General features: G+C 47.8%; 1 protein-coding gene across 1 annotated transcript in view; it reads left to right on the top strand.

Annotated features, from left to right (window-relative positions):
• The first annotated feature begins 11,709 nt into the window (after positions 1-11,709).
• Positions 11,710-25,054, top strand: part of RCOR1 (REST corepressor 1) — a 118,371-nt gene continuing 105,026 nt past the window's right edge. Inside the window, exons 1-2 of the mRNA XM_065872193.1 lie at positions 11,710-11,995; positions 12,079-12,138. Coding sequence (XP_065728265.1) covers positions 11,710-11,995; positions 12,079-12,138 — 346 coding nt within the window. The remainder of the gene's footprint in view (positions 11,996-12,078; positions 12,139-25,054) is intronic.

Here is a 25,054-nt window from a genome sequence, read left to right as displayed (position 1 = left end):
GAGAGTGGGCTTGAGTGAGAGGGGCTCAGGTCTCTGAGGTTGTTCAGAAAGAACCGCTCAGACCTCACTGGCACTGGCACGTGGCACGTGGGCCCTGCGCTCTAGGATGGGGGCAGCACAGCTTCCTGCAGCAGGTAGCATCTGGACCTGAACCTGAGGCAAAAGCCCTCTCGTTTTACAGATGGGGAAACTGAGGCCAGAGAGGCCCAGGATGGGCTCAGGGGCCCTCGGTCTGCCAGAGGTGGAGCCAGTCCTAGCCCAGGTTCAAGACCTCACTGCCCTCTGCCCTGGTCCATGTGCAGTGTCCAGAGAGTCTTGGCTCCCGTGCCCTCTCCCCGGGAGACACAGATGCCAGGATGTGTGGGGAGTCGGTGCCGCTAATTAGTCCCATCATTTCTGGCATCTCACACAGCCTTGGGGAAGTGGAGAATGTCATTGTCAAAGTATTTTTGAATATTTGCCTTCTCAGCAAGAAGATGCTGTGAGAACACTGCGTCTTGAATACGAGTGGATACTAACAAAAATAACAAGCACCGAGAGCTGGAAGGATCGGGGAGCTCCGGAGAGAGGCCTGGAGGAAACCCTGGAGCTGCTGGTCACAGCTGCATCACTCTGGCCCTCTGGGCCCTGTGTCCTCACCCTAAAACGGTTCATTCATTTATCAGATATTTATGGAAGCCCACCGTGTGCCATGCACTGCTCTAGGTTCTGGAGAAACAAGAGTGAACAAAGCACACAGAAATCCTTGTCCTCAAGAGGTTGCCATCCTAAGGGGGAGAGAGACAGTACAAATCCGTAAAATATGCGAGCTGGTGACATGTGCAAACGAAGAAGTGTGTTGGGTGGAGGGTGGCCTGTTTCAAAAGAGTGGTCAGAGCTGAAGGAGGTGAGGAGTGAGCCGAGGGGGTCTTTAGACGAAGAGCATTTCTGGCACAGAGAACAGCAGGTGCAAAGGGCCTGAGGTCTGGGTGTGCTTGATTTGTTCGAGGATCAACAGGAAGGGTACTGGGGCTAGAGCCAGCTGGTGACACAGAGGAGGCCAGATGACAAGACAGGGTCCAAGAGGTCACTGGTAGGTCAGAGGTAAGGGTAGGGCCTTAGGAACCACTGGAAAGCCTCTGTTTCCTTTCCGAGTAAGATGGGAGCCAATGGAGGGTTTAAAGCAGGGGAATGACGTGATCTGGTTTCTGTTTTTAAAAAAAATTTTTTTTTAATTTATATTATTTATTTATTTTTGGCTGTGTTGGGTCTTCGTTGCTGCGTGCGGGCTTTCTCTAGTTGCAGTGAGCGGGAGCTACTCTTCGCTGTGGTGCGTGGCCTTCTTATTGCAGTGGTTTATCTTGTTGTAGAGCATGGGCTCTAGGCGTGTGGCTCAGTAGTTGTGGTGCATGGGCTCAGTGGTTGTGGCTCACGGGCTCTGAAGCGCAGGCTCAGTAGCTGTGGCTCACGGCCTTCAGTAATTGTGGCTCACGGGCTCTGAAGCGCAGGCTCAGTAGTTGTGGCACACGGGCTTAGTTGCTCCACGGCATGTGGGATCTTAGTTCCCCGACCAGGGATCAAACCCATGCCTCCTGCCTTGGGAGTGCGGAGTCTTAACCACTGGACCGCCAGGGAAGTCCTGGGCTCCAACTTTGGTCCCTCAGTTCTCCTGTGTGTGTGTGTGAAAATACACATAACATAAAATGTATCACTTTTGCCATTTTGGCTTGCATAGCTGAGTGGTGGTTAAGTACATTCACCAGTGTTGTGCAACCATCTCTAGTATCTGTTGCAGAACCGACAGGAAACCCCGTCCCCATAAACAGCCACTCCTGTTCCCTCCTCCCCCAGCACCTGACAACCCAAATCTGCTGTCTCTATGGACTATTCTGTATTTCACAGAAATGGAATCAGACACCGTGTGACCTTTGGGGGCCGGTTTCTTTCACTTAGCATGTTGTTCTCAGGCTCATCCACTTTGTGGCTGGGTCCATACACAGTTCCTCCCTTTCTTTGGCTGGGTCCCTCCATCCTCGGCCAGCTCTGTGGACTTGAGTTGCACAGTCTCCCACCCTACATCATCGGGTTGCCAGGAAGACCCTTAAATACACCAGGAAGTAGTGAGCCCACTTCCCACTGGGCAGAGGGGGCGGGCCTGGTGCCCACAGTGTGGACGGGAAGGCTTTGGGGGTTTGCATAGTCCGGGGTGACTCCTCGGATTTCCCCACAGCTGGATTTGGTACCAGCTCTATCTGGTGGGTGAAGTCGGTGACCACTCTCCCATCTGATTTTCAGCTTCCAAGATTTTGCTGTTGTTTTTGTCCCTTCGTTTTCGTTTTGGTGGGGTTTGGGGCAGGAGCGAAGGTGAACAAATGGGCCCCACCCACCATCTTTCCATTCCTTCTAAGGATTTCTGAGATTTTTCAAGCAGCCCTTGGGGACAGGCTTCAGCGCTCCTCAGAGCAGAAGCAGGGGCACGGAGGCTGAGTGCGCGGAGACCACGCCTGGGAGACGGAGCAGGGCTGGCCCAGGTCTGCCTGATTCCTCCACTGGCTCCGCAAATGTCGGGCATTTGCTAAAAGGGCCCTGACATTATCCGTGTTGTGCCCCCACCTAAAAGGATGCCCTCCTCTTGGGCCACTCATCAGAACCCCTCACCTTTACCGAGGCCCACGTGTTCTAGGCCAGTGAGGGGACAGACGCCGGCAAGACAGATGTTCGGGGGAATTCCCTGGCGGTCAAGTGGTTGGGACTCTGCGCTCTCATTGCTGAGGGCCCGGGTTCCATCCCTGGTTGGAGAACTAAGATCCCACAAGCCGCGTGGCAAGGCTGGAAAAAAAAAAAAAAAAAAGACATGCTCAGGCTGTAGCGAGGAAGGCTGGTGAGACGGTGGGAGGACCGAGGAGGGGCTTTGGCTGAGCCCTGCCCTTGGGCCACGGCAGTCCTTCTCGCAAGCGGCCAGGTGGCCTTCACCGGGCCCTCCCTTCGCCTCCATCACCCCCCGCACCCCCCGACCCCACGTGCGCACCACGAGGGGGACCCTGAGGTGTATTTTCCTCTAGGCCAGGCACCAGCCAGGGCTGGAGTGCGCTGTGAGCAGGACAGACAGACATGTCCTGGTGCCAAGGTGGAGTCTATTGAGTGAGCAACAGCCAACAAGAACAAAGAGCCACAACTGTCATTGAGAGAAGGCAGAGAGGGCGCTGCAGGGGGGAGGCGGAGAGGGCGCTGCAGAGGGAGGTCCAGGGGCGCTGCAGGGGGAGGCCGGGGGGCGCTGGAGGTGGGAAGACTCTCCGAGCAGGTGATGGCCGAGTCAGGAGGGGAGAGGTGCTCCAGGCCAGGAACAGCCTGTGCAAAGTCCCCGAGGAGGTGAGGGAGAGGCCGGGAGTGGAAGGCGGGGAGGGAGACGCGTTGGGGGCCTGGATCTCTCTGAGGGGGCTTTGAATTTTATCCTCAGCAGGAAGCCCCGGGGGTTGTGAGCCGGGAAGGGCAGGATCCAGTCCACGTTTCAAGGATGTCCTTGGCTGTTCTGGGGTGAAGGGAGGCTGTCTGACATTCAAGCAGGGAGGGGAGGAGGAACTGCCCAGGTACCCCCCACCCTGCCCAGGAGAAGGCCCCCTGCAGCTCCTGTGGCGTGACCTGGCTCCAGGACTAAGCGCTCCCACGCCAACTCCCAGGGCCATCTGTCTCCCCGTCTGTGTGTCTGTTTGTCTCAGGGGGGCTTTAGCAGGTTTGCCTGTTTCAGAGAGAGCATCCTGTGGGGTGAGGGGAGGAGGGGGTCCTACTCCCACTGTCGCTCCTATAGATAAGGGGTGGGTCCTCGGACAGGAAACCACACGCTGGAAGGCAGGTTCTACTTTTTTTTTTTTTTTTTTTTTTTTTTTTTTTTTTTTTCTGTACGCTGGCCTCTCACTGCTGTGGCCTCTCCCGTTGCGGAGCACAGGCTCCGGACGCGCAGGCTCAGCGGCCATGGCTCACGGGCCCAGCCGCTCCGTGGCACGTGGGATCTTCCCAGACCAGGGCACGAACCCGTGTCCCCTGCATCGGCAGGCGGACTCTCAACCACTGCGCCACCAGGGAAGCCCCGAAGGCAGGTTCTAGATGCGAGAAGGGGCAGTCCTCTCTCTCAGGGTCTGAATGTCTGAGTGCAGCCAGGCGGCAGCCTGAGAGCCGGCCTCTGCCAGCCATGGGGCTACCTGGGAAGCCAGTGCTATCCTCAGCATTTACTGCTCAGCGATGTTTACGCTCTGACTCAGGTCTCGTTTAAATGTCCCAGCCTGACCCCACGACAGTCAGCAGTGGTGATTTAATGAGCCCTGCTGTGCGTGAGGCTCACAGACCACAGAGTAGCCTCATGGAGCTTACTTTCCAGAGGGAGAGAAAGGTAGTGCCACACATAGACCATTATAATTGTGATCGGTCCCGGGAAGGAGGATCTCAGGGACCTGGGCTGGGACAGGGGCCTCAGGTAGTCAGGGAAGCCAGAAGGGCTCCCTGGAGGAGGTGACCTGTGAGCTGAGACATGAAGGAGTGGGCCACGTGGCCTGGTGGGAGCAGCATGCTTGGGGCAACCCCAGGAAGGGAGGGGTCCCCAAAGTGTGGAAACTTGAGACAGACCTAGGGCTGAAGGGCCACTGGGTTCTAGTGAGGAGACCTCCCTCAGCCACCTGTAGGCCTGGGGCTAAGGTCTGTCTCAGCTGGTCCTCTCACAAGCCTGTAGCCCCTTGAGGGGGGGTCACCCTCGGAGGCCCCACGCTTATCCCAGGCCTGTGGCCATCTCCCAAATTCTCTTGGGGAGGACTCTTAGATAAAGAGTGAAACATTCCTGAAGGTACTTAAAGAAAGAGCCGGGGGAACTGGGCAGGAAGAGCCTGGGCCTGATACTTCCACTCCCAAGTCCCACCCTGAAGACAGGCTGTGGCTTGGCCTCTGACTCTCATTGCAACGTGGAGGTCGAGGCTGCGAGACTTGACTTGGGGCTGCCATAATGCACAACGGGGACCTGACCGAGCAGGGACCTGTGAGACAGGAGCCTCAGGTGGCCTTCCTGTAGTCACCATTGCTGGCCCTGGCATCCGGGCAAAGTCAGAACTTCATCCACAGCACCCGAGGAGGCCGGTGTGGAGAGCCGGACCTGAGATCTCCAGGCCCAGCAGGGAGGCTTTATTGAAAACAGTTTTATTGAAACAGAATTCATATACCATACAATGTACCCAGTTAAAGTGTGTAATTCAATGGTTTCTAGTATATTCACAGTGTTGTACAACCAGCACTACCATCAATTTTAGAACATTTCCTCACATCTAAAAGAAACCCCGTCCCCATCAGCAGTCACTGCTAGTGCCCTCCTCTCCCAGCCCCTGGCTGCCAAAAATTTTCTTTCTGTCTCTGTTCATTTGCCAACTCTGGACATTTTATGTAAGTGGAATCATATAGTACGTGCTCTTTTGTGACTGGCTTCTTTCATTTAACATAATGTTTTCAAGGCTCATCCATGTTGTAGCACATGTCAGTATCCTTTTCCTTTTTATGGTTGAATAATATTCCATCTTATGAGGGAACTCCCTGGCCGTCCAGTGGTTAGGACTCTGTGCTTCTAACCGCAGGGGTCACAGGCTTGATCCCCGGTTGGGGACCTAAGGTCCTGCAAGCCGCGACACGGCCAAAAAAATAAATTAATTAAAAAATGAAGTTAAAAAAAGATTCCATCTTATGGATAGACCACATTTTGTTTATCCATTCATCAGTTGGTGGACATCAAGTTTTTTCCACTTTGGCTATTATACATAACACTAGAATAAGCATTTGTGCACAGGTTTTTGTGTGGGCATGTTTTCATTCTTTTGGTTACATATCTAAAAGTTGGATTGCTGGGTCATATGGTTACTATATTTTTAACTTTTTGAGGAACTGCCAGACTGTTTTTCAAAGCAGCTGCATCATTTCACACCAGCAGCGTATGAAGGTTTCTACGTTTCCACATGCTCCCCAATACTTGTTATTACCACTCTTTTTTATTATAGCTATCACAGTGGGCTAGGATACCTAGTGGTATCTCACTGCAGTTTTGATTTTCATTTCCCTGGTGGCTAATGTTGGACAACTTTTCATGTGCTTATTAGCAATTTGTATACTTTCTTTGGAGAAATGTTTATTCAGATACTTTACCCATTTTATTCATCTTTTATTATTGAGTTGTGAGAATTCTTTACATGTTCTAGATAAAGTCCTTTACCAGGCGTGTTTTGCAAATATTGTCTCCCACTGTGTGGACTGTTTTTAACTTTATTGATGGTATCATTTGCAAAAAAAAAAAAAAAGCCCAAATTAAAATTTTGATGAAGTCCAACTTATCTACTTTTTTCCTTTTGTTCCTTATACTCTTGGAATTGTATTTAAGAAGGCTTTGCCTACTCGAGGTCACTCCTTGCGAAGTGAAGATTTACTCCTGTGTTTTCTCCTAAGAGTTTTATCTCTTACAGTTAGGTATACAATCCATTTTGAGTTTTTTTCTTTGGTAATTAACACATTAGTAACAAGATCTGGCAGCAGGTCTAATATCTTCTGTAATTTTGGAGATGACTGTACACACTGTTCTGAGATCTCTCCAACATGTAATGGGATGAGACAGTATCATGATTTCTAGGGGTTCCATAGTCCCAGCCATTGCTAGTACCGCCTACATTCATAATTGAAGAAAATACCAGATTTCAGTTAAAGTTTCATTTAAATAAACCTGTAACTACCCTCCCAGGTTCATGGTACCCCTGAAATCTATCCACAGACTGCAGGTTAAGAACTCCTAGGATGGGACTTCCCTGGTGGCACAGTGGTTAAGAATCCACTCGCCAGTGCAGGGGACACAGATTTGAGCCCTGGTCCGGGAAGATCCCACATGCCGCAGAGCAACTAGGTCTGCGAGCCACAACTACTGAAGCCCAAGCACCTAGAGCCCAAGCTCCACGACAAGAGAAGCCACCGTGATGAGAAGTCCGCACACCACAATGAAGACCCAATGCAGCCAAAAAAAAAAAAAAAAAAGAAAAAGAACTCCTAGGATGGCTAAAATTCCTGCCCAGTCTCAGTTTCTGAAGAGCCTTGCGGGGGAAACGAACCCTCCCAGGACTGGCTTCTGGCTGTTTCCCTGCCAGCCCACACCCTGCCTTCTGCCTGGTCCAGCTTTGGGGAAGCTACTCCTTGCCTGGCAGAATTTTCTAACAAGCCATCTAACAATACTACTAAAACAAAAAAAAGGCAGCAATAAGAATTGTAAACACTACGTGTAGAATCAGACAAGGCATTCTGCCCACATCCTCCTCCCTGGTCCTCCCAACATTCTTAGGTCTCTGGTGAGGCCCGCGGCCGCATGGCTATGTGGCTGAGGCCTGCCAGCGAGTGGGGTCGCACGGTTCAGGCGGAAACTTCACCTCGAGGTGCCTCCGTTTCCCTACCTACAAGGCGCGGATGAGCCGGTCATAACAGTGTACACCCAGTGGGAGTACTGGGCGGATTAAAAGCACTGATGATTTCTACACAGAGAGCGCAACCAGGCAGTTACACACTGGAGATATTAGCTATTATCTTTAAGCCTTTCACAGGGGACAGGAAGGTGTTATTTCTCTGCCAGCGTCTCCTTTCTCTCGTTCTGCACAGGATTAATGCCTAATTATTCGTAACATCCAGGATTCTTTGAGTTGTAACAGAAAGTCCAACCACTCTATTTAAAAAGCCAGGATTTCAGGCCTGGCTTATGCGGTTTGGACGGTGGGGAGAGGTCAAAAGATCCTATCAGGACTCAACCGGCCTTTTTCCACAGACTGGTGCGGTAAGAAGGGCTCCCTGGAACAGGCCCTGGACTGGGGTGGGCAAGCGAGACCCCGGGGCACAAACGTCTCCTCCAGCTTCCAGCCCCAGTGGGGCCTGTCCTGCCTGCCCCATCCCTGGCCCTGCTTTGGAGGTTCTAGGCTTTAGATCTCTAGGTCCTGATTTCAGAGAGAGAGAGAGAGAGAGAGAGGTCCCTTCCTTCCTGAGAGTTCCAGGAAAAGTTCCAGAAAGACCCTTGATTGGCCTGGCTAGGTCATGTGCCCTTGTGGAGCCAATCACTGTAGCCAGAGGTCTGGGGTGCTCTGATTGGCCAGGCCTGGGTCACGTGCCAGTTAGAGATGGGGAAGCCCCAGGCCAACCACCGGGAGGAGGGTGCTGTGGATGGGTAGACACTTGGGAGACGCTGGGCTGACAAAACCAAGGGTCCCCCTTATAGGGTATATTTCATGTTGTCTTGGTCAGACCTCACCTGTGCCAGGAACCCTCCCCCGCCCAGGACTGGCTCCTGCTCTGTGCTCCCACAGCAGCCTGTGTTCCCTTTATTTCTCACTCTGCGGTTAATGAGCGCCTACCATGCTTCAGGCACAGAGAAGGGGGCCCAGGAGGAACCCCAATGACTACAGGCTGGAAGGAGAGGGTGGAAGCTGCACAGGGGACTGACTGAGGGGGAGCGGTCTGTGAAGTAAGAGGGGAACCAAGGTCCAGACAAGAGAGGGAATTTCCAGATGGAAGAGTGGCGGACTCAGGTGCTGCTGAGAAGGGCAGTGTTCCAGGAAGTGACCGCTGGATCTGGCAGCCGGGAGCTTGTGGGTGACCTTAGCAATAGGTAGGAGTAGGCACACAGCCCTGCTGGGGTGGGGTGAGGAGAGACTGGGAAGGGAGGGAGTGGGGAAGGCAGGTATGGACACGTCTTTGGAGTTTTCTGTCTTCTGTCGTGGGAGTAGAGAAATGGGGAGGAGGCGGAAAGGGGCTTGGGAGCAAGGGAGAGATTTTCCCCCTTTTTTGGGGAAAATGCTAGCCAAGGGGAAAGAGAGAGAGAGGCTGATGGTACAGGAGAGTAGCAAGGGGCGGGCAGCCGGAGGTGGGTGCCTGAGATCAAGATTGGGGTGGGAGAGACGGATGGGGAGGGGGGTGCCAGGCAGGCAGATGTGTCAGCTTGGGGACTGGAAGATGAGGGCCCATCTGATGGATTCAGTTTTTCCCACTGAAGAATGAGGTGAGGTCACTGGCTGGGAGTGAGGGCAGAAGGGGCTGTGGGAAGTGTGAGGAGAGGAGAGAAGGTGTGAACTCTCACACTCAGGGTGGGAGCGGGTGTCACCGAAAAACATGGTGGGGCTGCTGACTCGATGGAGTGCCGGTTTGAAGTTCTGAGGTCACAAATTCCCAATCAGAAGGGTTGTGTGGGCCACCTTCCCCCACCCCAAACAATAGGCAGGGGCAGGAAAGGGGGTTTCCTTCAGGTTGAGGGGTTCCCTATGGTGGAAGAAGAGGGGCTGGAATCTGTAAAAACTCCACCAGGCCAGGAGGTAGTTACTATTATCTGTGTTTTACAGACAAGGAAGCTGACAGGGTCAAGGCCAGTATCTGTGTGGCTTTGGCGTCAAAATAGAACGGGGCCTGGTACACGTTAGGTGTTAATATTTGCTGAAAAATTGAATGGCTGGAAGGTCCAGTGATGCACCCATTGTTACAACCCAGCCAGGAAGTAGCTCCACCCTTGGGGTTTGGTAGGTGGTGCTGGTGACCCCATGTGCTGTGCCATTCCTGCTGCTCTAATAAATGACTCAATATCACCTTTGTGCCCTTGTAGGCTAATCTATCCAGAGTCTTGTGGTATAACTTCATAGACACTAAGCGAGCAGGGCAGAGGGCTCTTAACCTCATTCCTCACACAGTGCTCACCTCTAGATGAGTCACAGCCCTTGGCCAGGTGGTTCAGCCCGGGGAATGCCACCTCTGGTTCCTAACCCTTGGCTTTGCTGTCTGCATCCTACCCAGGCCAGCTGTTGGGGAGTATCCCGGGGCACACACCTGTGCTACTTGGGCTCTCCTAGGAGATGAGTGTCCTTTTAAGGGGAATCCAGGAGCTGTGACCCTGAACTTGGCGGGGGCAGTTCTCCTCCATGGGGAGGGCTCCCAGCGCTTTTTCTTACAGTTCATTCAGGCAGAATTGAACATGGTCACTTCACTGAAGTAATAATGATGGCTCATGCTGCAAAAAACGTGGAGAACATCCTGCTTATTTATTCAGGCTTTAAAACCATAAAACTTCAGATTTCTCCCTGTAGCTATTTATAACCAGAGCTGGTGTAAACTGTCCCCATATTAAGCTCAGGTTTGAAGTAACTTAAAAGAAAAATAGCCATCCGCTGCATTAAAAAAATACATATATATATTTTTCATTTATAGACCTTCTCTCGCCTCCTGATTATTCCTGATTATGTACAAAGAGCGTGTTGTTTGGGGGGATCGGTGGGGGTGGAGCAGATACAGACTTCCAGGGGAGTCACACACTCTCCCATCTCCCACCCCCACCCCCAGCTATAAAAGCAGCCCCGCGTCGGCCGGTGGTCACTCTCTGGGGCAAGGGGTGGAGTGGGGGAGGCAGGGCAGGCAGCAGATCCGGAAAAGTAGCTCTTGGCTCGGAGGAAGTTGACCCTCCTCCCCTACCAAAGGCTTGGGATGAAAATAGCTTCTTCCTCTTTACCCTTCCCGGACCCCAGCCCATTTCTGTAAGTCCCTCACCCCATTTTTAAGTGTTCCCCTCCCCCTGTGACAATTCGGCTCCTTCACAGCTCTCCAAACGGCCATCCGGGACGGCAGGGACCCCGCGCCCCGACTCTGCTACCGGGCAGGGGCAGAGGACCCTCTCCTCCGGCCTCGCAGGCGCGGCGCGCCCCGAAACTCGGGCAATCGCGGCGACTTCCAACCTCCCCCCACCAAATTAGCAGAAAGCTCCACTAAACCCCCTGAGCTCCTACACTGCTATCTTCTACTCCGGGGGTGACTGTCACCTGGGAAGCCTGTCCCCTGCACCAGGGTTCCCCCGGCGCTGAGTAACCCCCAAATCCCTTGGGAAAGGTGGGGGCGCAATTAGTTTCTTCCAATTAGTTTCCCCTCTTTGTATAGAACCCATTCAAACTGTGAGATGTAATCCTCCGCGCGAGGGGGAAAGTAGTCCCAACCTTGCATTCAATTTCTGTTCTCGTGTCGCGTATATTTTACTTTTGGAAACCGATGGGATCCTCAGTGGAGCCCTTCGGGGAACGTGGGGGCAGAGGCCGCGGGGGGCGCGCGCAGGTGAAGGGGGGGGACCGGCAGAAGGAGGGGGCGGGGAGGACAGCTAACTCCTCGCTATTGCCTAGAGAGATGGATCATGGGGCGTAGAGAGATTGCAAACCTCAAACCACGTACAGCGGGCGATACGCGTCAACCGAACCTGACCAACGGAAGCCCGGAGCCTCCCCCTCCCCGCTCTCCCGCCCCGGCCCCTTGGACAGACTGGTACGCGGAGCCAATCTGGCTGCCGCTCGCCGTCCAAATCCCACAAGAGCCAATGGGAGCACGCCGGGGGCGGAGCCACCCCGCGCCGGGTTGGGCTGCGCGCGGCTTCCCCCGCTCGCCCAGGCCCCGCCCCCCTCCCCTCCCGCTCGCTGCTCCTGGAGTAGTTAGTGCCAGTGAAGTGCGGGCGGCGATGAGAGCGAAAGTTGCGCTCGGCTCGGCGCTGGGGGCTTGAAGCGGCTCCGCTCTCCGCCCGCTAGGGCCGCCCCAGCCCCAACTCGCGCCCGCGAGCTCCGGCCGCGCCCGCCCGCCTCCGCGCCCGCTCTCACTCCCTCCCCCGGCCCGGCGCCCCCTCCTCAGGAGCCGCGGGTCCTCGCCACTTTCGCCCGGTCCGGGCCCCCGCCGATGCCGGCCATGGTGGAGAAGGGCCCCGAGGTCTCAGGGAAGCGGAGAGGGAGGAACAACGCGGCCAACGCGGCCGCCTCGGCCGCCGCCGCCTCGGCCGCCTCGGCCGCCGCCGCCGCCTCCTCGGCCGCCGCCGCCTCCTCGGCCACCGCCGCCTCCGCCTCGGCCGCCGCCGCCCCCAATAATGGGCAGAATAAAAGTTTGGCGGCGGCGGCGCCCAATGGCAACAGCAGCAGCAACTCCTGGGAGGAAGGCAGCTCGGGCTCGTCCAGCGACGAGGAACACGGTAAGTGGCAGCCGCCCGCGCCGCCCCCGCCCGCTCGCCCGCTCGCCCGCCCGCCCGCTGACCTCCTCTCTGCTTCCCCGCAGGTGGCGGCGGCATGCGGGTCGGACCCCAGTACCAGGCGGTGGTGCCCGACTTCGACCCCGGTGAGTAGCGCCTCGGCCCGGCCGGCCGGCGACCCGAGGGGGCGGACGGCCTCGGACAACTTTCTTTTTGCCTGTGTGGGTCCTCCTGTCCGCGGGGAGACACCCGCGCAAGGGTGTCCTGCTGGCGTGCCTGCCCCCGGGGAGGCCCCGGTCGCCGCGGCGGGTCGGATTGGAGGCGGCGGCGCGCAGCCACACCTGGCCACCTGGCCCGGGGGCGTCCCCGGGTCGGCACGAGCCGCTCCGGGGCCGGGCAGGGGCGGCCGCGCCGGAGAGTTAGTGTCCTGCGAGCGCCTGGGCTTGGGACGTCCTCGGACCCGTTTCTCCCCTGCGGAGGGTTGTCCCGCATGCCCTTTCCTCGTCCTGCCCGCCCCTGGACTCCTGCCTGGCCCCGACTCCCCTCTCGTCTTGAGATCTACCAAAACCAGTTAATAAAAGAAGTGTGCTTCCCAGAGGGCGCCTGCCCGGGGAAGAGAGACTGGCTGGTGGCAGTTTGATTTTAGGACCTATTTGTAAATGTGTGTGTATTCCACGCCCCCCCCCCCCCCCCCGCTTTTTTTTTTTTTAAAGGAACGGGTTGTGAAAGATTAGAACCTTCAGAAGAAGCTTTAGCCTAACAAATGATGTCCGCCTCCAAGAAATCCCTACCCCCTAGCTTGGAACATTTGCTACTCTTGCTGCTCTTCTGTGTGGAAGCAGATTTAAAGTACCAGAAAAATCCAATCAGACAAAGGAATTCGTCAGTGAGATTCTAGCCTGTCTCCGTATAAGATTATCTTTAAAAGATTGTTGGCATGGAAAATGTTTGAAAGGACGTGGGTTTTCTTTCAGAAATAAAACTCAAAAGAGAACCTTGTGGAACTGGAGTTAACAGTCCTCCTGGTTGGAGGGCTTTAGAACTGAAGGTTCTCTATGTAGGTTATACCACGAGTTTGAGAAGATAAATGCATAAATGCTTTTCCTTGGAAACAAGACTGCAGAAAATTGCAAGGATCTAGCCCTTGAAAAAGGCGATTGCTCTTAAGCTGTTATTTAGGTATGAAACTCTGGTTGTTGTTTGAAGTGAAAATACATAGGGATCCCTGAGTGAGCTCTTGGGCATTCTGGAAATAAATGACCTTTCCCGTATTTGCCTTCTACATTTTAGTCTGTTGATGATTTAAATCTCTTAAAGTATATGTAGTCTACCGCCCAGGTTTGTATTCCTTTTAACTTATGTTAGTCTTTTTGATAGTTTCCCCTTCCCCCGCGTCTTCCTTTTTTGGTAGTCACTTCTCATTTATAAGAGTGACAGGATGGAACTCCGAGACAAGGCTTTTTCTCTTCTGTGCATGCCTTCTCCATTCCATGGTTGGCCACCAGGGGAAGCATACTGTTTTTTGGTTACAGTTGACCCTATCTTCATTTTGTAGGTCAAGTCCATCTTTGTTTTAATACACAGAACATAAAGCAAAGCTTGTCACCAGGTTTCCCCCACATATTAAAAAAAATCAACTTGTATATATCTTTTAGTTTTAGTAAGTTGGTCAGTTTTTTGGTACATTTTGTTTATATTCGTTTTGAAAGCTTTATTTAAATATGTTGGATGTGACTAAAGAAAAGGGCATATTTGATGGCAACAGGAAGAATTAGAATTCTGACATTCTTCTAAATATTGATGTCTAGCTCAGCATTGTTAGGAATGAGCCTGATTTCTTTGGAGTTGTTCTCTTTGAAACAGCACATGTAATAGGATCATATTTTGAGCTGTCCTTGCAGTTTCGATGGAATAGATGCAAGCATAAATTTGCTAGAGACCTGCCATTCTAAAAAGTAAAACACTAAATGTTGTGCTGCATGGTCTTACTGCCAGTTGATTGGGTCTTGGCGTTAACATTTCGTATTTTGTGTTTGTTTTAATCTGGAAAGGAATCCAACTGGTATGAAATAATTTGAAACCCTGTTTTGCCAATCTGAGCAGTGGGATGAATTCCTAGGTATGGCTGGAAATTGTAGGACTTTACTGTTTCCTACTGATTTATTTTTTTAGGTGTGTTCTCATTTAACTTAAAACCTAAGAAAAAAAAAAAAGAAAACCTAAGGGACGGGGCTTCCTTGGTGGCGCAGTGGTTAAGAATCTGCCTGCCAATGCAGGGGACATGGATTCAAGCCCTGGTCCAGGAAGATCCCACATGCTGTGGAGCAGCCAAGCCCGTGCAGCGCAACTACTGAGCCTGTGCTCTAGAGCCTGTGAGCCACAACTACTGAAGCCCTCACGCCTAGCGCCCATGCTCTGCAACAAGAGAAGCCACTGCAATGAGAAGCAGGTGCACTGCAACGAAGACCCAACGCAGCCAAAAATATAATTAATTAATTAAAAAAAAACCTAAGGGATGGGGAGACTTCCATTTTGGAATAGAAAGGATACACCAATTTTGTTTCATGGCAAAAAAATTTTTTTCGGTCTTTAGACTTAAGACGTTTCCTTCCATGAGTACAAGTTAGGAATAATATGGAATAGAGATTGTGGTTGTTAGTTTTCTTTTTTTCCCTGCCTGAGTTTTGAATATTTGTTTGTTTATTATTTATTTTTACAAATTTGAACAGACCGGTAAGTGTGAAACTCATCTGGAAACTGCTTTTTTAAAAAACTGTCTCTGTAAAGATGTATGAGTGGAAGAAGTTGATTTTAATTTTTTTTAAGATCAGATTTTATTTACCCACAGTATCCCAACTTGACCCTATTTAGCTTTAAAAGCGAATGGTTGAAACTAGATCCACCTGATACTCCCTGTATAGCCCAAAGAAGATTCGTCATCCCTCACGAGTAGTGAGTGAAGTGGATAGAGCACTGCCATCCTAAAATGCTGATTCAGTTCTTATTATCTAACGAAGACCTAAACTGGATCACTGGATCAGAACTTGGTAGTTAAAATAACATCTGTGTTTATAATGATGGAACAAGTTTTATCAGATTTAAAAACAAGACCAGAATGCAGTTCCATATCTTTACCTTAGTCTGTGGGTCCAGACCGTCTTTCCGTACTCAGTGCCGTAGTGTATGCTGAGTCGTCTTTGGTTTCTTTTATTTATTTTTTATTTTTTAAAAAATTTATTTATTTTTGGCTGTGTTGGGTCTTCGTTGCTGCATGTAGGCTTTCTTTAGTTGTGGTGAGTGGGGGCTACTCATTGTGGTGGCTTCTCGTTGCGGAGCACAGGCTACATCTAAGCGCACAGGCTTCAGTAGTTGCAGCATGCGGGCTCAGTAGTTGTGGCACACAGGCTTAGTTGCCCCGTGTCGTGTGAGATCTTCCTGGACCAGGGCTTGAACCTGCGTCCCCTGCATTGGCAGGCGGATTCTTAACCACTGTGCCACCAGGGAAGTCCCAACATGTGTTATTACTGTCAACTTCTGTCTGTGCTGGTTTTCAGTATCACAGTTCACTAATAGTAAAACTAAGACTCTTACGGAAGAGGAAATGTTAATGGTAAATATTTTTGAGGTAATAGCCCTTTAAACATGCACCCTGTATTTGGAACATTGAATCCAGTATATTTAATCAGATTAGAAAATTTGTGGTTGTCATTGGCTCAACTGTCACTTCAGAGTTGACTTGTATTAATAAAATGTGTTATGCTTTAACGTGGAATAATTTTTCTGAACAGGGTGTCTTGACCTGCTTTTCATTTCTTCTTACTGGTGGTTCTGTGTACCTCTTTGAACACATTATTTGCTATGCTTTAGTTTCATTGTAAAAATCAATTTTAAAGATACCCCAAAATGCATAAGTTACAGTGAATGCTTTGTGATGTAGATGTACTTTGAGGTAGTGTTTACCCAAATGAGAGGTCAGGGTAATGATAAACCCTGTGAGTGATCACCTTCATGATGTAGTGAAGTAGGAGACACTTAAAACTGGTTGTTGGGAGGCTGAATGCCCTGTCTCTGTGGTTAAGAAGGTGGTTTAAGGTCGAGCTGGTCATTTTATCTCTGGAGCCTCAGTTCCCTCCATTATGAATCAGGGATCTTTCCCTCAGTTGTGGCCTGTGATTGTGTCAGTTATAGTCATCTTTTTAATTTCCGGCTTCTTTCAGAAGCAGTATAGAGTAGACTGTGAGAGCTTGGGCTATGAGAATCGCCAAACCCAAGTTCAGATCTTGGCAGTGCCTCTTGACAACTGTGTGTTGCCCCTGGGCAAGTTACTTTATTTTTGCTTTCATCTGTGAAGTAGAGGTAGTGGAACTTCTTCCTCAAGAGAAGAAATTAACTGAGCTAATACATGTAAACTGTCCAGCGCAGTGCTTGGCACAGTGAGTGTTAAGTAAACATTGTCTGCTATCTTATTCTAACTATCGATTGTGGGACTTAAGTTGCCAAGCAGTGGTCCCCGCATTGCCTGCTTTACTGCAGAGGTAAGACTGAATTATGACGAAGCCGTAGATTTGAATGTGAATCATGCACTGAGATAGTTGAAGAAGATTACTTTTAAGTTACCTGCTGCAATTTAGGTAAATATTCTTTCCTGGAAGAGGGAGAACTAGTCCAATACTTTTATATAGCAGAAAAGTACACTGAGATCCAGAGAGGATAGGTAAACCTGTTCAGATCAAGTTTCTGGATAGTACAAAAGAGACCTTGAATCCATCCCTGGGCCAAAGTGAAGTACACATTAACTGTGTTCTGAGTTAGGGAGTTTCTGCTCTAAACTTTCAAGTTCTTGTCTTTGAGAGTTAATGTTTTCGAGGTGAGGTTCTTCTGCCACAATGTTCCCTTCTGTGGGTGATGAGTGTGATTCAAAGGTTAGCTGGTTGAGGCTGATCAGAGCAGAGTTGTTTTAAAAGCGGTGTTGAAAGTCCTTGGTACTGAAGAAATTTAGGCTTACTCTTAAAAAGCTATTTTCCTTGGTGTTATAAAGTTCTATGGGGCAATTTAGTTGCAACTAACTTCTTAGTCTTTGGAGATGAAACATTAGAGTCTATCCAAGTTACTGTATTCTCCCCCAGTTCATTTTACTTTTTATATGTTACTCTCTGCTATATAGATTGTTGTAATTAATTTGTAATTTAGCCCTCACTTTCTTCTGAGCCTTTCTTTAGAGGTTCCATGCATAATGTAAAAGTAAGAAATAAGGCTTGTATTGGTTTTTTTTTTTTTTTTTTGGTTTTTATATTTAAAACAGAACTGGAAATCCCTTTTGTGGAGGGAGTCTCTGTAGCAGCACAGTAAAAGTCTGAATAAGGTAGGAATTGGGGATTGAATGCTGATTCAGTGATTTGGAGTGAGTTAATTCCTACAACTTTAAATAGCAATTATGGAAAATATTTGTGACCCTAGAAATGATAAGGGGTAATAATTGTGATTTAACAATTCTTTCTGTTTTGTGTTATGGAAATTCTTCTAGTACATATATGTCTTCTGGTTGAGCTTTATGTTTTCTGTTGTTGATTTTAAAAAAAAGTATTTAAAAAATAGAATGGTTTAAGGTGACAAAAGGTGTTTTGCTAAAATGTTTGAGACATATTTTAAAATAACATTAAAAAATGTCATTTAAATGAAATGTTGACAGTAAACCCTAAAACTATTTTTTTTCAAATTAGTCAAATTCTTTAAACATGGTGATCTTAGTAAAAATCGCACAGTAGACATAATTCTTTGAAATTTCTGGATTTTCCCTTCCTTGGGGTAATGAGAGAGAAAATTGTACTGTCCGCCCAGTCCAGCCTTCCTGTGTTCTAGATGAGGAAAGTAAGGCCTGCGGAGACAAAGTGACTTGTATTTGTCTTTCAGTCATTAAACGTATCTCCAGATAGACTTGAGGCCAATGAAGCCAAACTTAAAACTCTTAATGTTTTAGAGCATTGTTACTGCATACAATAATTGGGAACGGTAATACGGGTGTATGATTTTAGAACCAGGAGTAAGAGTTAAATTTCTAAAATTGAAGTGATTAGATAGTGGTTAGATGTTGGAATGTCTTTGCAAATTATCATAAGGTAGGATAGCATTGTAAAGATAGAGTTATTTAAAAAACCCATTCAAATAAAAAAGAATATCTACAGTTACATGCCCACCACTGTGATTAAACACTGTTGATATTAGGGCATATTTGCGTCAGGTGCAGGTAGAGGCTAATTCTTCCACTCCTGCCTTCACTAATTGGAAGTTGATTTTTGTTATCCCTGTGATAGTTTGCATCCTCTATGAAGCAGATGCCGAGATAGAATCAGCCGTGCGTGCAAGAGTGTCAGGGGTAAATGCCTGTGAAGATAGAGAGGGGAGGAAGAAGGTTAGGTGGCAGAGCCTTCAGAATGGGTGCAGGTGTGACACCTGTGAAGGAAAACAGAAAGAAGGATGATTGATTATTGGACCCAGGAGCCTAAGATTGCAGTGCAGCCAGAGCACAGGTCGTTAGAGTGCATTGGCAGGAAAGGGCCTGCCCTAGAATGCCGGCTGTGTTCAGTCATTGGCCTGGCGTTGGTATGAATGCTGCAGTGGACCCCAAAGGTGCTGGGCAGCTGGGGCTGTCAGCTAATTACACTTCTCTCAGCTCTTTCTCTCTTGAAGGGAGATCTGAGTGGCATGCTCTCAAGGCCGGCAGAATGCCCATGTGTGTTTTTGTACTTCAGTACGTACTTATGTGTGAAAAGCAAAATGTTTTGTTATTGTCAAAGTCTTTTTGTAAATGGAATTATTTGTGCATATTCATTTGCTTTGGTGTTTTCCAAACAAGTACATTCACTAACAGGCACAGAAAATTCCTTTCCTTCACCCAATTTTTTTTTTTTTTTTTTTTTTTTGTGGTACGCGGGCCTCTCACTGTTGTGGCCTCTCCCATTGAGGAGCACAGGCTCCGGACGCGCAGGCTCAGCGGCCATGGCTCACAGGCCCAGCCGCTCTGCGGCATGTGGGATCTTCCCGGACCGGGGCATGAACCCGTGTCCCCTGCATTGGCAGGCGGACTCTCAACCACTGCGCCACCAGGGAAGCCCCCTTCACCCAATTTTCACTAAGGTGTTAGGTTTATTAACTTTTTGCAGTACTGTCTTTTTGTGGTTTATGTTGGCATTTTTCTAAATTACTGGTGAGGTTAAGTGTGCTTTTATTATATGTTTTTTTGGCTACTTGGTTTCCTTCTGTGAATATACCTTTTGCTCTTTTTCTGTAGGGTGTTCTTTTTCTTACTAATTTGTGGGAGTTCTTTATATATTTGGATACTGATCCTTTATTAGGATTACATATGTAGAGTTTTTTGTTTTCTCTCTAGTATTGGGGTTGATTGAGTTTCTTTTCAGGAAGGAATAAAAATATGTCCCGGTGGGAGGGAGGGAGACGCAAGAGGGAAGACATATGGGAACATATGTATATGTATAGCTGATTCACTTTGTTATAAAGCAGAAACTAACACACCATTGTAAAGCAATTATACCCCAATAAAGATGTTTAAAAAAAAAAAAAAAATGTCCCTGGTTGGATATGTTTCTGTTCAGAGACTGGACTTGGTACATAGCTCCTGTTATAATTGTCACTAGGACTCTTGGTTTAAGATGAATGTCACTGAGAATTGACACATCTTTTTTTGTTATGTTTCAACTTTATTCAGTTCATTTGGTGTACTAATTATTAACCGATTGACCTAAATTTCAGTACCAGATGACTTGAAAAGCTCTGATTTAATTTCTGTCCAGCATCTAGTTATAACAGCATACCAGTTAGAGGTTAAAGTTACAGCTTTAGTTTCCACGATGGTCAGTTAGTTTCCTATAACAGGTTAACGTGCTGTGGACTAAAACCAAATTCAGCTGTCTTATGGGTTTGTCACTGATGATAAGTGAGTGGGCGAGTGTGTGCATGGGGAGGTGCAGCTAATAGAAGACCCTTGAAGGACTGATTTGTCAGTGCCAGGTTAGTGTAGTGCTGGCTGTGTGCCAGACTGGTTTGAACGCTTTATACCTATTAATGATTTAACACAACGATCAAAACAGTCATATCAGGTAAAGTTGTTATCACCGTTTTCCATATGAGGAAACAGAGGCATGGAGAGGCTTATTGTTATGGTTCAACCTAGTAACTTGCCCAAGGTAACCCATTCTAAGATGCCAGCTGTTGTCGGAAGCACCATTATTTTATATGTCACTAAGAAAGGAAAGACACCAGGATGGCATTAAGTGTAAGTTGCTGTCAGATTTCAATCTAGTGTATTTCAGGGAGAGCCAGCCAGAAATCCTCTTTAAGAAAAAACACTTAGGAGCAATACTTTATTGGATCAGTTGCTTAGTCATTTCCATGTGGTCCCAGGTATTGTGGAGTTTTATGTTTAGGGTTGCCAGAGCCTGCTTCATGTCCAATTACATTCCCCCTCTTCCTGGAAGTGAAAACACAAATGAAATGGGAGGTATCTGGCGTGGTTGACTGGGGCAAATTGGAATGAATTGCTTTACTCCATGTATGTCGAAATAGTCATTTTCAGAGTGTAAAATACAATTGTTTTTTTGAGGGGAGCGATTTCTTGCGATTGGATGACATAAGGTTACAATGGACCCTGTTATGCTGGTTACCCTTTAGTTTAACAGCTGAGTATAACTTTTAAATATCTATCCCCCCCCCCATATGTTTTTCTGCAGATTCTCACTGAACTTGAGCTGTGGAATGAATTTAAGAACCAGGTCTTAATAAAGTGTGAAAAGATACACAAATTAAAATACCTAAGAGAGCGTTTTTAAAAAGCCCCTTGGTTTCGCCCGTACAGCTGTCTGGTTAGTGCTGTTCAACAGCTGATTTTCCTCCCTTGCACATTATTCCCATCCTTCCTCCCCCATCAAAAAACAAAAACCAAACTAACCCTGCCCCGCCTCCCCCAAATCCCCAAAGTATATATTAGTGAATTGTATTCTATTTTTCAAAGACCAGAGTATACTTAAAGAAAATTGTAAGCTTTATTCTGTTTGTGAAGTTTGCCATGTTTGATTTGATCGTAGTGTCAGTTAACTAAGGACTAGTTTTTGTCTGCCCAGAACCCCAAGGTTTGCCTTGTACATTTACTGAGGGCACTTGGGTGAGTCTCTGCTCCTCAAGTTTGGCCATGGTTATCCTTTTCAGCAGTTTCATCTAGTGACTAAGAAATACTACCTGATGGCCCTATTTATGCCTGAAAAGGTTAATTAAAATTTTGGGCGTTGGTTAAACATTCTGTTCACTTAAACTGTGCTGTTTTACACACATACATACTCTTACTGAAGATTGCAGATCCTGCTTTACTGACATAGAAGCTTCTGGGCTTGGGCTAGTTCTGCTTTCAGACTTAGTGTGGATATAGGGCGATCAGGATGGTAAGAAGAGTAGGGGAAGTACTTGGCTAGTCTGGTCTTACTTGGTTCCATAAAGTCTTGGTGGTGTCATGTGCTTCTGCTTTCTTAGTTTTTTGAGCCACCAATTCGGTTTAAATATCTAAAGGTTTCTCTTTTCACTTGATGTAGCTGAATGTGGTTCTGCATTTAATAAGAACATTTGTGTGCACTGACTGACTTACCTTGAATAGGCATTTTGTAATGGACAGTTGATAATTAAGCACCAAGTTTAGTTAAAAAATGGAAACCCAAGGGAAAAAAATGAGCTTTAAAGTTGCATTTAAAAGCTGGTTTTCCCTGTTTTCTGTGCCTTTTTAGTAATGAATTTGTATGAATTAGAGATACACATCTTAGATGCATTCTTAAAAATTTATTTTTATCAAGGTGAATTCATATGACATAAAATTAACCATTTTAACGTGAAGAATTCAGTGGCATTTAGTACGTTTACATTGCGTGCACCTACCACCCACACCATCTAGTTCCAAAGTGTTTTCATCATCCCAAGAGAAAACCTCATCTCCCTTAAGCGTCTACTTCCCCTCCCCCCCCACCCCGTCACTGATGACAGCACACAGAGGGTGCTCTGAGGCATGATGTGGCGGGGTCACCTGACCCTGGGGTGGAGGAGGGGCATTGAAGAAACCAGGAAGAAGTTTTAGGTGAAGTGGTCCTTTGAGCCAAGCCTTAAAAATAGGAGTTTTTCTGTGTTTATGATGTTTATTAATTTAAAAATTAATATATATAAGCTGTAGATGTTAAAAAATTATTTTGAAAATGCTAATCTTTCTTAAGAATTTCAATCTAGATTTTCTTTTAAATTGTCTTGAGCTGTGCTGTCCAGTAATATAGCCACTAGTGATCTATAATTTTTTTTTTTTTTTTTTTTTTTTGCGGTACGCGGGCCTCTCACTGTTGTGGCCTCTGCCGTTGCGGAGCACAGGCTCCTGACGCGCAGGCTCAGCGGCCATGGCTCGTGGGCCCAGCCACTCCGCGGCATGTGGGATCTTCCCGGACCGGGGCACGAACCCGTGTCCCCTGCATTGGCAGGTGGACTCAAAACCACTGCGCCACCAGGGAAGCCCCGATCTATAATTATTTAAATTTAAATTTATTAAAATCAAATAAAATTAAAAATTCAGTTCTGTTACACTAGCAACATTTCAAGTACGTAGCTATTGGCTGCTGTATTGGACAGCGCCGAGTAGGACATTTCCATTATCCCAGAAAGTGCTGTTGGACAGCACTGATCTAGAGGTTCTGATGAAAGCTTTGTTTTTTATAATTAGTTCAGTAGTTTTGTCCCTTTAATCAAGGTGCATGATGAAATGTGATATTGGAACAGCCGATAAATATTATGATGGCTGTGTACTGAATTCCTCTAGTGGAGTATTTGTTAAAATATTGCTATTAAGGTATTCAAAACAGGCTTCTTGGGAAAGCAAGTAGAAATTGAAAGCTTGGAGAGGTTTATTTTTTGAGGTGGTTATTTAGTACCTAATTAAACCAAAAGGATGATTAAGATATATGGCTATATTGAAGATAAATGTAGGACTTAAAAAATCAACAATATGAAGGCTCAGCCTTTTTTTTTTTTTTTTTTAAAGGGATCTTTATTTTCATTTATTTATTTATGGCTGCGTTGGGTCTTCCTTGCTGCACGGGCTTTCTTTAGTCGTCGTGAGCGGGGGCTACTCTTCATTGTGGTGCACGGGCTTCTCATTGTGGTGGCTTCTCTTGTTGCGGAGCATGGGCTCTAGGCACGCAGGCTTCAGTAATTGCAGCATGTAGGCTCAGTAGTTGCGGCGTGTGGGCTTCAGTAGTTGTGGTACGAGGGCTCAGTAGTTGTGGCTCTTGGGCTCTATAGCGCAGGCTCAGCAGTTGTGGAGCATGGGCTTAGTTGCTCTGCGACATGTGGGATCCTCCCGGACCAGGGCTCGAACCTGTGTCCCCTGCATTTGCAGGTGAATTCTTAGCTACTTTGCCACCAGGGAAGCCCTGAAAAGGTTAGGTTTTTAAAACAGCTTTATTGAGGTTTAATTGACATAAACTACACATATTTACACATACACAGGTGTGCATATATTAGGCTGTTTGAAGTCCCACTGCTTACTGACGCTCTGTTCAGTCTTTTTCTTTCTTTTTTTAGAGTAAATTTGTTTATTTTATTTATTTTTGGTTGCGTAGGGTCTTTGTTGCTGCGCACGGGCTTTTCTCTAGTTGCAGCGAGCTGGGGCTACTCTTCGCTGCAGTGTGCAGCCTTCTCATTGTGGTGGCTTCTCTTATTGTGGAGCACAGGCTCTAGGTGTGCGGGCTTCAGTAGTTGTGGCGCACGGGCTCAGTAGTTGTGGCTCACGGGCTCTAGAGCTCAGGGTCAGTAGTTGTGGCGCACAGGCTCAGTTGCTCCGCAGCATGTGGGATCTTCCCGGGCCAGGGCTCAAACCCATGTTGCCCACATTGGCAGGCAGATTCTTAACCACTGCACCGCCAGGGAAGCCCCTCTCTTTCATTTTGAATGCTTTCTATTGCTATATCTTTAAGTTTGCCAGTCTTTCTTTTGTAGCGTCTAATGTGCTGTTAATACATGTATTTTTTTCATCTTCCAGGTTTCATATCTAGAAGTTTGATTTGGGTCTTTTAAAATTTTTTTCATTTTTTTATTGAAGTATAATTGACTAACAGTGTTGTGATAGTTAGTCTCAGGTGTGATTTGGACTTTTAAAATGTATCTCAGGTCTCCTGAGCATACTCAGCCTTGCCTCAAACTTCTCAAACACTTTGCAGTACAGTTGTAATTGTTTTAATGCCCTGGTCTACTAATTCTCCCATCCATCTCATTTCTGAGTTGGTGTCAACTGATTGATTTTCTTCCTCATTATGGGTTGTCTTTTCCTGTTTCTTTGCTTGTTTGGTAATTTTTGTTTGGATGCCAGACATTATGCATTTTACTTTGGATGCTGGGTATCTTTATATTCCTATAAATATTCTTGCGCTTTGTTCTGGAACATGGTTAAGTTCCTTAGACATGGTTTGTTCATTTCAGATCTTGCTTTTAAGCTTTGTTAGGTGGGATCAGAGCAGCATTTAGTCTAGGGCTAATTATGTCCCACTACTGAGCCAAAACTTCTGAGTACTTACTCTACCCAATAGTCCTTTAATTCTGAGGTTTTCCACTCTGGCTGTTGGGAATAGGCACTCTTCTTGGCCCTGTGTGAGCCTCATGGATTATTCTTTTTATTCTTTTGAGTAGTTCTTTATCCAGGTACCTCAGGTATTTTCTTCAGAGGCATGTGCTGATCAGTACTATGCTGAATACACAAAGAGGAGATCTCTGGAGTTCTCTTTCTGTGCAGCTCTCTCTTTTCTGGTATCCTGCCCTACAAACTCTAGCTGCCCTGGCTTCCTTGGCCTAAGTTTGCCTCCTAAACTTGGGGAGATTGCCTGACTTCCCCTGGGTTCTCTCTCCCTGTGCTGCCAGTTGGAAACTCTCTCCAGGCAATAAACCGGGATTTACTTCGTTCGTTTCCTCTCTCTCAGGGATCGTTGTACTCTGTTGCTTGGTGTCCAGTGTCTTGAAGACTGTTGCTTTGTATGT

Source organism: Phocoena phocoena, chromosome 2, assembly GCF_963924675.1.
Source record: "Phocoena phocoena chromosome 2, mPhoPho1.1, whole genome shotgun sequence".
In the NCBI taxonomy this organism is placed as follows: Eukaryota; Metazoa; Chordata; class Mammalia; order Artiodactyla; family Phocoenidae; genus Phocoena; species Phocoena phocoena.
Note: the sequence above shows the minus strand (reverse complement) of the source record. Positions and strands in the feature narration are given on the sequence as shown.